The 15,993-nt window shown below is 37.8% G+C and overlaps 1 protein-coding gene across 3 annotated transcripts in view; it reads right to left on the reverse strand.

The window, feature by feature from the left end:
• Positions 1 to 15,993, reverse strand: part of nphp4 (nephronophthisis 4) — a gene marked incomplete in the record, with an annotated part of 192,717 nt that overhangs the window by 157,286 nt on the left and 19,438 nt on the right. For 2 of the 3 annotated variants that reach the window (XM_042221036.1, XM_042221035.1), the window contains 2 exon segments: positions 12,414 to 12,478; positions 13,174 to 13,343. In XM_042221036.1, the coding sequence (XP_042076970.1) occupies positions 12,414 to 12,478; positions 13,174 to 13,343 (235 nt within the window). 3 annotated transcript variants of the gene reach the window in all.

The raw sequence follows: 15,993 nt of genomic DNA on the forward strand, positions 1-15,993 counted from the left end.
TGGTTGCTGGAAATCGCTGTGAAATCGATTGCTAAAGCTCCAGGCACACTGACCTAGAGGCTGGTCAGTGACCTGCAGTAATAACTGATCAACCCAGTTCCACCCCATCTGATTCTTGTCCTGTTTTTAATGCCCATATCTAACCTTTCATGTACGAGTGGTGACATATACCAGCAAATATATATATGTCTACAAATGGAAATAATGTTTTTTGTTTGTTTGGTTGTTTTAATGATAGTGGTCATGACTGGATATGACTGATATATAGATATAATATATAGTATATTTAAAGGGGCAAGATCTGGGTATTAGAATACAAACACAAAAAGTTTTGAAAAGCAGATGATTTACAGTCTTGTAAAACCGTAAAGTGTCAATAAACACTTAATCATATTTTACCAAATTAACAAATACTAAAAATTACCCTTATAGATATATTTTTTTTATTTAGTTATTTAGTTTTCCAAAATTATATAATCTTAATTTTAGTTTTCATCTTAGGCGACCAAAATGTTTTGTTCCTGGCTATTATTTTCATTTAGTTTTAATTAATTATCATAACCTTGTTGTTAACTCTTCACCCACCAGGTCTTCAGCCTCAAACTATTCAGGAAAAATATAAAATTGAAAAATATATTTTTACATCACAAGTTGGATCCATAACAGAGTGCTACAGTGTTTTACAAACTCTCAGGGAATCCAGGGTTCAAGATGTGATTAAAATTTAATGGGCAGATCCAACTGAAGACAGTTTAACTTTAACCTCTAACACAAATAGACTGTTTGACTTTGGTTTGCTATTGATGTTAAATTCTACCACTTTGCCTTGAAAAATGATAATTAAAAAAATTACCTTCTACATTCTTTTTCTTTTCTTTTTTTTGATTTTGTAAATTCATCACAACTTCATACAGTTAGAAAAGGCCAAACTACACTACAGTATGTTTCCTACATACAAGGTTAAAAATGAGCTCAGCCCTAACAGCACTGCAGTATGGTTAAAGATCTTTAATGCTTGCGAGTACTCACTCCGACAAGTAACCCCCCTGCAGTTGGGGTTTTATAGGATTACCTTTGTGTCATTTCGGATCTTCCACAGTATGAGCCCTGCCAAAATATTCTCTGCAACTCCTCCTATCCTATTTATGGATACCCTTTTGTCTGCTCTGTGGAAGGCACAATGTTGTGTTTGAAACTCTCATCAGATTTGTACATTTCCTTTTTCGCCTTGCAAAGGAGTTGTGCAAACGATTAAAGACTGTTAATGGTATATGTTAATACAAATACAATGACTGTGAATGTGCCCGCAAAAACTCAGTCTACTCTCTTCTTTAGACCAAAGCACCAGGCATCAAAATATGATGAGGCAGCACTGCAGTTATAAAGAAAAACTACTCAAAATCCAGTAGTCTGGAAAAATTGCTGAATCTCAGCCACACAGAAGCAGTTTTTTCCCCTGTATGCATCAGAGTTTGGAAAATAAAAAGAACAAAGTTCACTGATATAAAAATCTATCACAAACATGTATATTTAAGCTTAAAAAATTAAATTAAAAATAAAATAAAAAAATCAGCAAAACAAACAATGTTAGTTTTTCTCGTCCAACTGCACAGAATAATATTTTTATGAAAAGCTGTTGAAGTTCCAAAAAGGATGGACAGAACGTCCATTTCGGATGTAGACAGCTTTTCATCCATTTTCAGGGCAGCGCTAGTACCTTTATCGCTAAAGTCATTGAAAGGGGATTGAGAAGGAAAGAAGATGATGGAGTATATCACTGTGTTCCCCTCCCCTCCCTGTCTATGACTCATCCCACACAAACCCTTTAACTCTCTCTACCAGTACAAAAAAAGTGCTTATGTCAAAATCCAACAAAAAAGATGAAGTAGAAGAAGAAGAAAAGGGGTTTGGGGAAAATTCTAAGACTGTCGTACTGTGTCAACTGTTCTACAGACGTTTTTAGTGGCAACAGCAGCTCTCGCTAAAAGGGTGTTTCTTACCATGAACACACAGGAGGGAGGGAAAAGTAGGATGGGCAGAGAAAGGAAAAGGGAAAAGAAACACAGAACTTTCCTGACACAGATGGTGCCCAGGTGTCTGCAACTTTTTCATCTTTTATTTCGTGTTATTCATTATGCATCAAGCTTGGGTTTCAGTCAGATGCTGTGCATAGATTAGAAAACTACCCCAAAATTTCCTTACAGCAGAGTGTGGTACCGCAGAGTCAGTTGAGCAGCAACTTGGCAAGAGATGTGAAACCGAGAAACTGGAGAGCGGGGGGAGGGGGGAGGGGGGGAGAACAAAAAAATGGCTCGGCATCAAACAGAGGTAGTGGTTTTGGGAGAAGGTTGTGTAGAAGAAGTAATAAAGATGAGAGCTTAGGCATTACTGAAAGTCAAGCACATACAGGGGCACTGGTTAGTTTAACATTTGCTGGCTTTATATTCATTTTTTGCAGTGAATCAAACTTACTACATTAAATACATAATTCATTATGTTAGGTTACAGAGTTTTTCAGTACAAGTTAAACTATGTCATTTTGATTGGAAGAGTGTAAGAAACATCAGATCAACTTTAGTCGTTTTGTTTTTTAAGATGCTCATTTGCTTCAACTGAATGATAAATAGGTACCGCAGCAGCTTGTGTCTACAAATCAGGCTTAACTGTACTGCATTCAGGTTCAGGGTGAATCAGAGATCACGGTGTGACAGCGACAGCCATATAATACTCAGCAGTGTGAAGCAGGCGTGTAATGAATGACATCACTCAACTGTGAGGTGAGCTATTAAGGTAACTACCAGCAGGAGGGAAAGATACTGTCGTCTGAGACATGATGAAGAGGGAAATATTGTACACAAGGGTGTAGAGACCACCTGTGAGATACAAAGGGATGAGTGAGAAGAGGATCAATCGCTTTTGGGACCTTGTTAATTCTCTTTAATAAGTGCAATGTTCTGGCTGTATTTACAAGACAAGGTACTAAATCATTACCAATATGATTATTAGGATTTACTATAATTAGCACATCTGAATCATATGGACTCCTGCAGGGAGGCGATACACTGGATAAAAATCTACAGAACTACTGGTTTATCTGTCGAAACCAATTCCTTTTATTTTGACTTTTTTAATTTGTTTTCTTTGATCAGAATTTAGAGTATACTCTAAATCAAGATCTAACAGTTTCCTAATGTGTGTGCATTAAATCATAATGACATTGGTGATATAGCTAATTACTCAGGACTATTTGGCAGAGCTGTTCAGCAGGAAATTTTTCAGTATTTTGGGGGGTAATTTGAGCTCCCAGACTATTAACTAAGTAAATAGATTCAAATCCAAGTCATCTGGCAAGTCCAAATTTCTCTCTCAAGCCTCACATCAAAGGTTCTATTAGCTACTTGTCCACTCACATTATACTTAAAAGTTTAAAACATTTATTTTATCTTAAAATGAATTCTAATAGGCCTGTGGTGATTCATCAAGTAAGTCAGATTACAAAAAACTGATGCAAATTCTTTGCTTTGCTGGCTCGTTTCAATCCACACAAGAATGTACGGCTCAGTGGTCACTCTCACGACCCGATCCAGAAACCCAGTTGGTTCTACGCATGAGAGAAAAATGTCTGTATTACCTTTACTGTATTATGTGCACTGTCGTTTTATTTAAAAAAAATAAAACGTCATAATAACATATTTTTTAACTGTCAGGTGGCAGCATGGTGGCGCTGTGGTTAGCACTGTTGCCTCGCAGCAACTCCACATCTGCCCGGAGCGTTTCTGTGTGGAGCTTGCATGCTCTCCCTGTGTCTGCGTCTGGGTACTCCCACAGTCCAAAGGGGTTTAATTTATTGGTGATTCTAAATTGTTCATAGATGTGAATGTAAGTGTGAATGGTTGTCTGTCTCTCTGTGGGCCTGCAACAGACTGGCAGCCTGTCCAGGGTGTACCCTGCCTATGGCCCTATAATAGCTTAGATGGGCTCCTACCGTGCTGGTGCAAATAGGCACCAGCCTATCTAGAGGAAGTTGATCTAGCTGCGACCAGTGCTGTGTTTAATCAGTTACCAAGAGATATACAGCAAGAAAAACCTCACCATGATGATGACTTCAACCTAGCTCAATTTGAGCCTCAAGGAGTTGCATCCGATAAAAAGCATTGTTTAAGTGCAAACTAAACATAGCAGTGACAAAAGCAAACACTTTTGTAGCATTTACAGCAATAACTCTGCTGAAAGCACTGAAAAACCTCCTTTTTGGCCACAGATAGGATTTTTAAGTGTGTAATTGACAAAATCTGTCATGACACAACCTTACTATCCTCTTATGCTCAGACATACACAATAAATTAATGCATCATGGCTTCAAATAAGGCTATGCTAATGTGAACACAATGTACCATCTGTGTGTCCTCTCATCACATTAACAGGTCCCCAGAGCAGCTCTCGATCCTCATTTCAGTTTTTCTTCTCTCTGCGTCTTCCCCTTTTCTCCCAGTTGGTTGAGAGGAGAAGCTTAGATCAGGCCAATGAGCATACTGCCTCCCTTCATGCTTTTATCCTTTAAGACTTTCAAAAGCCCCACGGCAACTTCCTTCCTTTCATTTTTCCTCCTTTTCCCATTTCCTGCCTCTTGACCCTGACTCCAGCACTGGAAAATGGGGGGTTTTTGACTTCTTTGCTGCCACCATTTTCTCCTGTCTTAAGCTCTCTCAAATTCAAATTGTATAATGAAACTCAATACGGAAGGACAATTGTATGCCTTTTATATGAACTGTGTTTTATAGACTAGAGCAGTGTTTAACCATTGAAGCAAACTTTATCTTCTGCTGGAAGATGAAATATGTTTATCTAAGGTGTCATGTTTTTAGAGTCATGAAACACTTTTGTTTGTCTTCTTTTAATAAGGCCAGGCTGCACTAGTCTTTTTTTCCCAACATCTGACCTTATTTATCAGATAATTTACCCTGATGTTCATTTCAATTATATGACAAGAATCAGGTGTCTTTTATTTACTTTGCCAGTGTTTGTTCAGCAAAAAACAGAAGAAAATGAATAAAACAATTCTTAAAAAAGAATTACATTTCATCACATTATGACTGAGGTACTTCACCCACAGGTGGCGCTGAAAGAGTGAAGTTAAAGCCAAAGTAGCTTGGGCTGGTGTGAAAATACTTTTGTCATATTAATCTTTTGCTTTGTCTACATCTTTGCTCCACTGGTTTTCTGATATAAAGGTCACCAAGCCTATGCCTAAAATTAGTAACAATTTAAGTGTATGTGGTCTAGTAAAAAAAAAATCTAAATGTCAAGACAATTCACATACACTTAAAGAAAAAAAAAGATGCTTGCTTACCCAGTATCACGGGTTTCAAATAAGTCTACAGCATTTCAGAATAATAATTCTCCCCTCATTTTATCACTGAACACTGTAGGTGCTTCACATTTAAATAACCCAGTTTTGCAATCCCCATAGACTGTACAGAAGATGGACAAAGCCCCATGTGGCATCTCATATTGGTTTGTGATCTCAGTTTTGAAGCCTGTATTTTAGCTTATCACTATCACAATACTTAGATCATACGGTAGAGGACATAGTTATGCTAGAGTTTTGCTAGAAATCCTGGTTAGTAAGATGCATCTATAGACTGTATAAGTGCATCGCCAGACATATCTTGTAATTGTTAATAGACATATAGTTAAAAAACAAGAATTTCACTCACCAAAAGTGGAGTACAGACTTTTTATAAGGTATACAAAAGTAACCACACACCAATTTACATTATTTGACAGTTATAATAAAAAGACAGACACAACAGACATAGTTGAAAGCACAAGTTCACTGACCAGAATTAGCTCAGCTGAAGCCCAGCAGAACACTATCGCTACAGCTGCCTGTGTTGGAATCATTTTACTCAACCAGAGGCAGACAGTCACTGGTTATATTGGCACTACGACCTGCCATACTAGGCATTCATTATCTTTATAAAATTATGTTGTTATAACAGACTGTGAAACTTTTAAATACATCCATTAACCTTTACTTTCTATATAAACATACACAGAACACAATTTACTGTATGTGTGGGGGGTAAAAGCTCACATTTACGTTTCAGTGGTTTTAGGTGACAGTTTTCAAATAACTGATATTCTTCACTTCAACTTAAAGTTTTCTAGAATCAAAAAAATTACATGTGGAATGGGTTTAGAAACTTTCAGAGCATCAGTCAGCGAGGCCTGTCAGTTTTAAATGCATTTCCCGCCTTGCTTTGTATGCCATAATCTCATAATAAGTTATATTAAAGAAATGAATCCTCTTTAATTAACTCAAAGTAATAGTGTGTTGGTCAAGTAAAAGTATAACGTGACCATAATGTCATTTGAATGTGGCTGTAGAAATCTGTCACAACCTTAAATCCCATTTCTTTTTCTCCTGTCCAAAAGCACATGAACTTGAATTTGCTGACATTTGGATTGATTGGGTCCATTTTCAAACGTACACTTCACTCACTCTTTCCATTGATCTATCTTTATTTTTACGTAGAGAAGAACCCCATGAATGTATTTTCCCATGAAAAATTGCAAAAAGGAAACAAAAGTTGCTACTGACTCATTTTAAGGCTTTATATTGTGATTTAGCAGACAATTCTCAGTAGATTGTTTTGATAAAGGCTGCATTTTGCCCCGCAAACAGTGGAAAGAATGCTTGTCCGGCTGAGTGTGCCTACAAATAAAGCACAAGTGGTGGCCTCAAAAAAGAAAATTAGGTCTATTCAGGGCTGTAGAGTGCGACCAATTTGGTCGCAAATGCGACCAAATCTTTCAGTGGTGCGACTAAAAATAAATATTTGGTCGCACCTGTGCGACCAATTGTTACGGTAAAAAAAATAATAAAAAAAAAAAAACTCTGCAACTCTCCGTGTGGTCAACAACAGCCACACATTATGCCCCTATCGTGGACTAAACCAATCAGAGATAGTCAGGGGCGGGACCTCTCTGATTGGCCGTGGTCCAGTTGAAAGTGCAGGTGGAAGAGAGAGGTGAGTAGCTTGAATAAAGCGATATCAATTCATTAACGGATTCCACACAAAGACCTGAACACAGAGCGGACCCGACACATCAGAATCAGCTTCGTCTTTCTCGGCTTTCTCACCCGACGGCCCGAACACGGACACGCTGTCGGAGCTTAGCGATTCTTCGGGTCCGCTCTGTGTTTACGTCTTTTTGCGCTGATTCTGAGCTGCAGGTTTTGTCTCTCCAACCAAAATTCGCCGAGCCAGCAGCAAAAGAAGCAGCAAACTGCGCTTCACATTTGATCAATGTCGTCATGAATTCCCTCTGACTTTTGCTGTTTTGCTTCCACCACGATAAAAATCACACTTCCTGCACAGCTCTCTCTCTCTCTGTACTTCAGGAACAGTTTCCCGTCTCAAATCTGTTTTCTGCATTATTCATTCGCTTATTACCCACCAGTCTACCGTTGTTTACAGCGCTTTTTCTTTTTCCACTTAAATGACCTCGGACAAGAAAGCCTAATTTCTGCTGTTCAATACTGAAGAAATTTAAATTTCTTAAAATTATGCAAATTTGTAGAATATTGCAGAATATTTTTAAGGTTATCTGCTATAAAAAGCCAGACCAGGAAAATCTCCTTCATGTTTTTCTGTGTTTTATTCTCAGTTACTTTCACACAAAGGCATCTGCTGTGATTTTCACAATTCTGATGAAGTCTCATGTGTATCAGTACTGATAAATAATCAGAATTAAAATATTTCTGACTGTCTGAGGCTAAACTGAATCAAATCAGGACTTTGAGAACCGTAATCGAATGGATTATAGAAATCAGTGATGATACCCAGCCCTAGTGAGCAGCCTAGGCCTGAGAGAAGTGGATGTAGCTGTGGGCAATAAGAAAAGATGAAAAGAACTATTGATAACTTTTTTGTTAAGTTAAGGCCTGATCTGTCTGAAATTCATAGCCAGTGCTCTGACACGGTGCCATCAATCTTTGAATGCTGAAAAAGCACAGTGTATCCAGAAAACACATTATATGCTGCAATAAATGCACTGCCCAAGTGTCCCCTCTCCCCACGGCCTTTCAGCAGCAGACAGCAGCAAACAGGTTGTCAGAGGAGGCCAAGATGATGATTAAGTTTAACATTTTTTACAATATTGACAAAGCACTTGAAGCACAATTTTGTTAGTTAATAATTTAGAAATTAATATTGTCTGTATGGACTTCCTCCCCCAAAGAAAGTGCACATGTAAAACTGCGGTGTTAAGCGATGCGGTTGAAAAATTTGAGTGCGCCTAACTTTTGTGCCTGTACGCCTAAATTTTTAAAGTTAGGCGTATCGGTGCGCCCATGTCAAAAAGTTAGTCTAGAGCCCTGCTATTGTATATAGATGGCTCAAAGTTTTCTTGATGTTTTTGAATAAGGCAGGTTCACACAGTATTTACACAGTAAACACAATCACAAAGACATAAATAGAAGCAGTATAAGGTTTAATACATCAATAGACAAGAGAAAAAATACTACAGATTTTTTTGTTTATTGTAATTTTTTTTAAGCTTTTAGCACTTTCATCTTTTTTTCTCCCCCAAAGGGAGAGACTATGTAATTCCATTTGTTCATTTGTCTTTCCGTCTATCTGTCTGACAGATAGAAAAGATTTGATGCTCAAATTTTGTGTGATGTTATAAACCCATAACAGCTAAAGCTGATTACATTTTGGTGAAAATCAGGTCAAGGTCACACACCAAATGTAAAAAGCTTTATATTATCCACAGGTTTTTCATGGATCATCTTCAAACTTCAAACCAATCTACCAGGCCTTGAGGGCATGAGTACCTCAGTTGGCTTAAGTGGTTGACCTTGACCTTGATCATTAGCTCCCAAGGTCAAAGTTGACCTTGGAAAAAAATTAAAGACACCAAATTAACTATAAGATATATGATGAAAGGTCATGGAGAGAGCTGTACGACATACTTTTTATTTTGATAAAAGTATTTGATAATCACACACTGCCTAAAACCATCACCCTTCAGCACCATGCTTGAGAGCTGGTATGAGGTGTTTGTGCTGATATGCTGTGTTTCACTTTCACCAAACATGGTGTGTATTATGGCCAAACATCTCCACTTTGGTCTCATCAGTCCAAGTGGCACTGTTGCAAAAGTCTTTTGTTGAGATACAACTTTTCTGCCAGATTCTTTTTTAGAAAGAACAGGATTTCTCCTGACAACCCTTCCAAACATGCTATTACAGTTCAGTCTTTTCCTAACTGCACTGTCATGAACTTTAACATTTAACATCCTAACTGGGGTAGCTCTTGGGTTTTCTTGCAATTTCTGAGCATTGCACAAACTGACCTTGGGGTGAATTTGCTGGGATGTCCACTTCTGAGAAAACTGTAGCATTGCGCTCCAGACCAGCAGGCTGTCAAAACTTATTATTTTATTCAGATGGTCACACTTACTGAAGATCAGTTAATCAAGTGTATCTATATAGCAACACCTGCCTGCTACTTACCCTTTTATTCCTAATGGAACCAGTAAGTGTGCTATTATTTTTTCACAAGAGTGCATAGAGATGGAAAAGTGATATGTTTGCTGTGTGTGGTCATTTCTGGACTAAAATGTGTGAGCCCTTAAGCTAGCAGCTTTTATAATTACTATAAGGAAACACCCTCTAATGGTTGCTATCAAGCAAGCATTAGAGGGTTTATAATGCTTGCTATCTCTGTAATATAGCAGACGTGTGGAAATCCAGCCATTTTTTATTTAAATTCATTCACTTTTATTCAATTCAACTTTTAACCCCAGACTCATTTGCAACACATCAAGACATAAAAAAAGATATTATCCTTCTCTAGAGCCACAGTATTTTCAAAAACAAAGTCAGGGAAATTACATAATGTGGAATTGCTAATGAATGAAGGGTAAAAAGAAACATCCTCTAGGGAATGATTTCTCATTATAATTCTTCCACACCATAAGACATGAATGGCCACTATAAGAACGTGCTTAATTCACTTCTGCACAAAATTTTTTTAGACACTTATTTAAAAAATAAAATAAAATAATAAAACCACTCCTAAGTATTCCATGTCACCCAGCAGATAGGGACTGCGGGTCTCTGTCACAGTGGATGAAACTAAAAGTTATTAAAAGTTAAGAAAAAAGGCTTTGGACACAAAAGAGCTACAGCAAAAGCAGCAGCAACATGGCTCTTAAAAGAAAGAAGCAATTTTCCACTAAATAACAGGCTTATGTTTAATAATTCAGAGAGCATAACAGTCCGTTTGAGAGGAGGTTTTCTAATATTCATGTGACATGATAGCCAAGACAGGAACTCTGGCTCTCACTGGGCACCGTGTTATTCATACTGTGAGGCACGTCTGTTTTGTAATTCATAGCCTTGGCTTTAAGTCAAAGACAATTCTAGATCAACCCAGTGTTTTAGCAGAAAACCCAAGAATTATCCAAAACAACTCTAAATCTAAGGTAACCCAGATAACCAAAACTGTCAGCTTTTACCAGGGAGCGAAAACCTGCATTTTGTTTCAAAGGGGGAAAATGGCCTTGAAAAAAAACCATTGAGGTCATATAGTCAATAATCCACTGACCAAGTGCTACCTAGGAAAATATTTTCAAGGTGAAGAAGGTGTCTGCTTCAAATGTGTGGCTTAAGCAGGCTTTAGGGTCGGTACAACTGCTGGTGTCAGAAACCCCGTTACATCACACCTCTCTCCTCTCTAACATCAGGTAGGGGATGCCTCTGTCAGCCTATATAAATTTGCAAAATTGATGACTAGATCGTCTACGCTAAGAAATGCCCACTCCGGGAATCAGGTTATGTTAGACTTTCTCTTTGTCGATTTTAAAAAGGATAGGGTTATAAAAATTATGTCATAATGTACCTACAATTTATTTAATCTGTCTCTTTTTCCATTAGCACTAAAACAGTTTTGAAGTGGAAACATTTCTCCCAGGGGAAAGGATCAAAAGTTGGCAAAAGCATCTTAAAACAGGACTTTCCAAGCCTGCCAGGAGTGGCTTCACCAGAAGGAAATCCTGGAGGCTGCCCTTCTTTTGCACAAAGGTGCAGCTGCAGCCTTCTGTGACCCATGGTCCCAGACTCACTTAAAGTCTTTGAGTGAGGATTCTACCATGTAACGCTTGATGTTATGTTAATAAAACAACTGTCAGCTTGAGCACTGTCCTTGAAAATGATTCAGGTCAATTACTCGATGTTACTGTAGATGGACCTCGGAGTTGTAATCTGTCAAAAATGACATGCTTAAAAAAAACTGTATATATTTTTTTAAATTATTATAACTCTACTGCCTCTGCTGTAAAGTGTTCCTCTCTTTCTAGCCCTTGTTCTTAGTTTGTTACACACACACACACCTTTGTGGCACTTAGATGTGATCGACCAAATGGAAAATATTTCTGAAAGTTTGCGTCATGATCACTATTTTTAAACAAGATTCAAGCGCTGAGAGGCCATAAAAAATCTTTATCATCATTACAGTGTGACGTCTGGCTATCTGTCACTGCCTTTTCTCTCTTGAACACCCTCTTTCATGTAAGCTGACCAAAGTGCTATCTTTATGCGATGGTACCTGGTTAAAAAAAAAAAGTTAAAATACTAGTTGACAAATGACACATCTTTGCGTCACTTTACATGGCAGAGGGCCCACGCAATGCTTCCTGATGTCCCATCATCTCACTATAATTACTATATCTCTGATCTCTATTTCGCATTTGGCTGTCATTCTCTATTATACTGTTTATCAGCTGTAACTTTTTATTCTAGCACCAACTGCAAACAACTGTTTGATTTTCCCCACCAAAGACTTCTTTAGTCATCATTCAAGTTTTAGTATCTCTGTGTCAGTTTAGCTGACCTAAAATAACTTCTGCAACTATTTTATTTTGCTTCCCTGAATTTTGTAGCTCATAGTACAGAGCATTTAGTTTTGTGAGTTAGATTTATGCAGATTGACTCTGTACAAAGAAAAAACTGACAGAACAGGTCACCACTACAATAACGATAACCTTTCCAAAGGTTACACCTGATGACATAATCCCTTCAGATAGTATGAGCAGCAAATGAATCACAGGTATAACGCACTTTTTGAACAGCTCACATTTTTGTAATGTAGCAAAGTTCAAAACTGTTCAGCTCAAAACATTTGGTTGACAGCCGTTTCTCTAACCCTAACCCCAGCTAAAAATTAAGCGGGCGTCAAAGTTTTACGTCAAATACAGGTAGATTCGCTGGCCTGGAAGTAAATACTGCTAAAGACCACATGCACTGTGGTCCTAGCAGCTTTCATGCCAGAGTACTCTAGAGAAAAATACCTAAAGTGAATACACCTGATAAATAGATAGTATGAATAAAGTATTCTTACAGTCAACAGCATCCTTTATTAGAGGGTGAAGCAAGGCTCTTGGTGATCCGTGATGTAGATTCAGCCTAGGACGTAAAATAACACCAACACCCATGACTTCACACGTAAAGAAAACTCCTATAGATCCCCACATAACAAAAACACACATGCTACATATAATTCTACTACAGTGGAACCCCGACTTACGAATACCCCATTTAATGAAAAATTCAAGTTATGAAGGCACTTAACGGCAATATTTCTGCCTGTGTTACGGCAAAATGCCAGCATAACGAAATCCGCTGGCTCTGATTGGCTGAGCCCAGAATGCCTACAATGCCCACAATGCCTTCCGAATCATGTGACAACCCCCTTGGCTTTCGTAATTGCGCTTCGCTGTTCCACTTGAACGATGCATTGTTGTTGCAGTTAGCAATTAGCCTATAGCTAATAGAAAATTTTCGACTTACGAAAGACCCTCAGGAACGAATTAATTTCGTAAGTCGGGGTTCCACTGTACTTACCAGCATAGCAAACCCTAGTTGATTTAAACACCTTACACACAATAGTAGGTCTACATGGAGTAAAAAGCCATATCTATATGTTACACATGAATACTGATCTAAAAATTTGAAAGACCAAGCAAACTAGGTGAACTCTAAGTCCCTGGATAATATTCTGGCAGAAACTCTTTCACTCTAAATACACCTGCTCTTTAATAATCTCTTCATGAGAAAGTTCATTAATCCTTCGGCAGAGGAATTAAGAATGGACTAATCACCTTCTCTCCCCATCAGCAGCTGGGGTGTCTGGCCTGTTGGTGAAAAGCTCCAGGACAGTAAAGCCTCGTCCCAGAGCCTGATGAGAGCAGTCTGGTCTGGGTGATAATGACACCAACTCCAGAACCAACAGTGTGCTGGGTAAAGTCAAAGACGTATGGACATACAGTACCTAGAAAAAGAAACACAAGGAGTAAAAAAAGATCCGAAATTAAGCCAAAATGAAAATAACAGGGCCAATGATTTGTGGAAACCTGGTTTTGCCTCCTCTTACGTGTTGGCCATCATCATCTTGCTTTGTTTAATAGTTTTTTTAACCTATGTGTGGCATCCAAGGTGTAAATTTCTATATAACATGCAACAGCAACCTGTCAATCACAGACATCTGGGATCTAAACTGTACTGCTTAAAGAAGACAACAAAACTTTCAAATCACTTAGCTGATGAAGAGTTGCATCTACAGGTGAAAGGTACCCCAACATTTTTCGTCCTCCTTATACTTCATGACTCAGCACATGGTTTTAAAGTAAATTACACTAAACACTGTATGCAAATTAGTGTTTACATTAACACTATATTAATAAACATTTGCTTTAAAAATGTATTTTACAAAATAACAGGTTATGAATATTAATGTAATAAGGGTAACAAGTAACAGAACAATGAGAACAATAACTAGGCAAGCAAGCAATTTTAATACATGTTTTTAGATGTATGTTCCATATTTAGCACAAATTGAAAGCATAATGCAGACAGTACTAAGCTCAAGAAGGTTTATATGACATATAGCCATTAAACTGTGTGCGTATGTTGAAAATCATTTCAGGGAAATGACCTATAAACAAGTACAGATGGTGTACAATCCCCTGGTACCTACTTCAGCTTGAAGCATCAAATGTTGCTGTCATTTGAGTTACTGCAGTACAAGGATAATCAAACTAGGAACAAAATACACATTTACTATTTGGACTACGAAACCGGGATCCCGGGGACACTGAGAATAAACAGCTAAAAACAAGAAACTGATTTACCACCTTACAAAAGTACACCAGTAAAACAAATTGAAAGTTGCCATGACTACACAGCAATTCTACACATAGTTGTTCTGACTAGGATTTTTTAAGGCACATGGCTTCCCTCTCCCCAGGTCATTAATTCATTTAAAAAACAGTGAAAAAAATACCATACCACATAAAACACACAGTGCAGAGATATTTAGTGTGCACCTGGTATGCATTCACTTCAGATCACTGTGAATGAAATCAATGTGGCTATTAATAGCCACTTCATATGGCAACAAATGAAAGGTACATAAGTACAAAGAGAAAGAAACAAACAAGCCAGCAAGCCCGAAACATGGTACACAGAATAAATACGTCAACATGCAATCAAGCTTCATTCTTGAATAATATTGACAGGAAAACAGCAACAGCTGTACAGGTTGCTCACAAGCATATTTCTTTGATTTATTTAATTGCTTTGTAATTGTAACAGATTGCTTGTCTTCGTTCCAATCACGATAGCATACATCTTGTTAGATGTTTTTCTTTATTTTAAAAAGACTTCAAAATTTCTACCATTTACCATCTTCGGATTCTCTGTGGTCACTCCAAGCCCATCTGTGTCAGTCTCCATATTGCAGGTCTCTAAAAAGAATGAGCCAAACATCCTGACCAGAATACCTGATTGGCAAATCTAACATTCAAGAGGAGGGAATGTCCCCTGATAAAGAAACTCTATAGGATTATGCAGGTGAGGATGACCTTGGTTTTTTTTACTTAACTAGTTCATAAGGAACAGTGATTCAAATTCGAAATAACAGCCTACCTACAGCAGAGCCACACTGATTTACATGCACAAAGGCCTGAATAAGATAAAGAGGCCCACAAATTCTCTCTGATCCATTCGTCCCTGAGCACAATAAAGCCTGTTGTTTTTCAAAACCATAGAGAAGAACATGACGGCATCAAAAGAAAAAGAAAAAAAAACGATATAAGTAGACATGAGCTATCTTGAAATATAGAACCAATTTCTCCCAGCCTACTGAGGCAGACCCTGTTCATCTTTAGACCCAGCTATCAGCCACCACTGAGCCATTTATTCAAATTCAAAGCCTCTGAGGCATTGCTATTTCGGCCACATCGCTTTTATCTCTATGCACGGTGAGTTTAAATGACTTCTTTTCAAAATACAAACACTGGTGAATACAAATGTAAAACATGGGAAGTAAAGGTACTCGTGTGGTTTGGTTTAGTTATTTGTCTGCTTGTATCTACACCCACTAGTCTTTGCCTCATCAACAAGGAAGCTGACACTTACAGAATAGTGTGGTTCACAAACTGGTGTCTCTGCTAAAAAAGAAACTCCCTGTTGGAAGAAATTCAACAATGACATATTTCCCTTTGTTCAAAGCCTAAACATAGAAGCTGAGAACTGTTGAGGAAATCGTTTTGATCAACAAGCTTCCAATGAAGAATTTTAGAGAAACTTGTATTAAATTTTAAAATACTCAATCTGTTTTAATCCAAATCCTCCCTTATTCTCAGAAATGATGGTGTACATTTCCTCACTGAGCATTTACTCTGTTTGCTGAGCTGGAATTCAGACAGATATTTTAGCAACAACAAACACTGGCTGAGCTGAGAAAGTAAAAATATCCCACATCCCTAGATGCATGTCATTCAGTATTCATGGACTGAAAACTTTACTTTCACTCAGTTTATTTATTTCCAACCTTAACTCCCAAATCAAAGCCTCATTTTTGAACGAACTTCTTTTGAACCTATCCCCAAGTTGTATAACAAGACATTTTGGGTTTTGGG

The sequence above is a fragment of the Haplochromis burtoni genome, unplaced genomic scaffold (genome assembly GCF_018398535.1).
Source record: "Haplochromis burtoni strain Fernald_Lab_line unplaced genomic scaffold, NCSU_Asbu1 Contig_60, whole genome shotgun sequence".
Taxonomy (NCBI): domain Eukaryota; kingdom Metazoa; phylum Chordata; class Actinopteri; order Cichliformes; family Cichlidae; genus Haplochromis; species Haplochromis burtoni.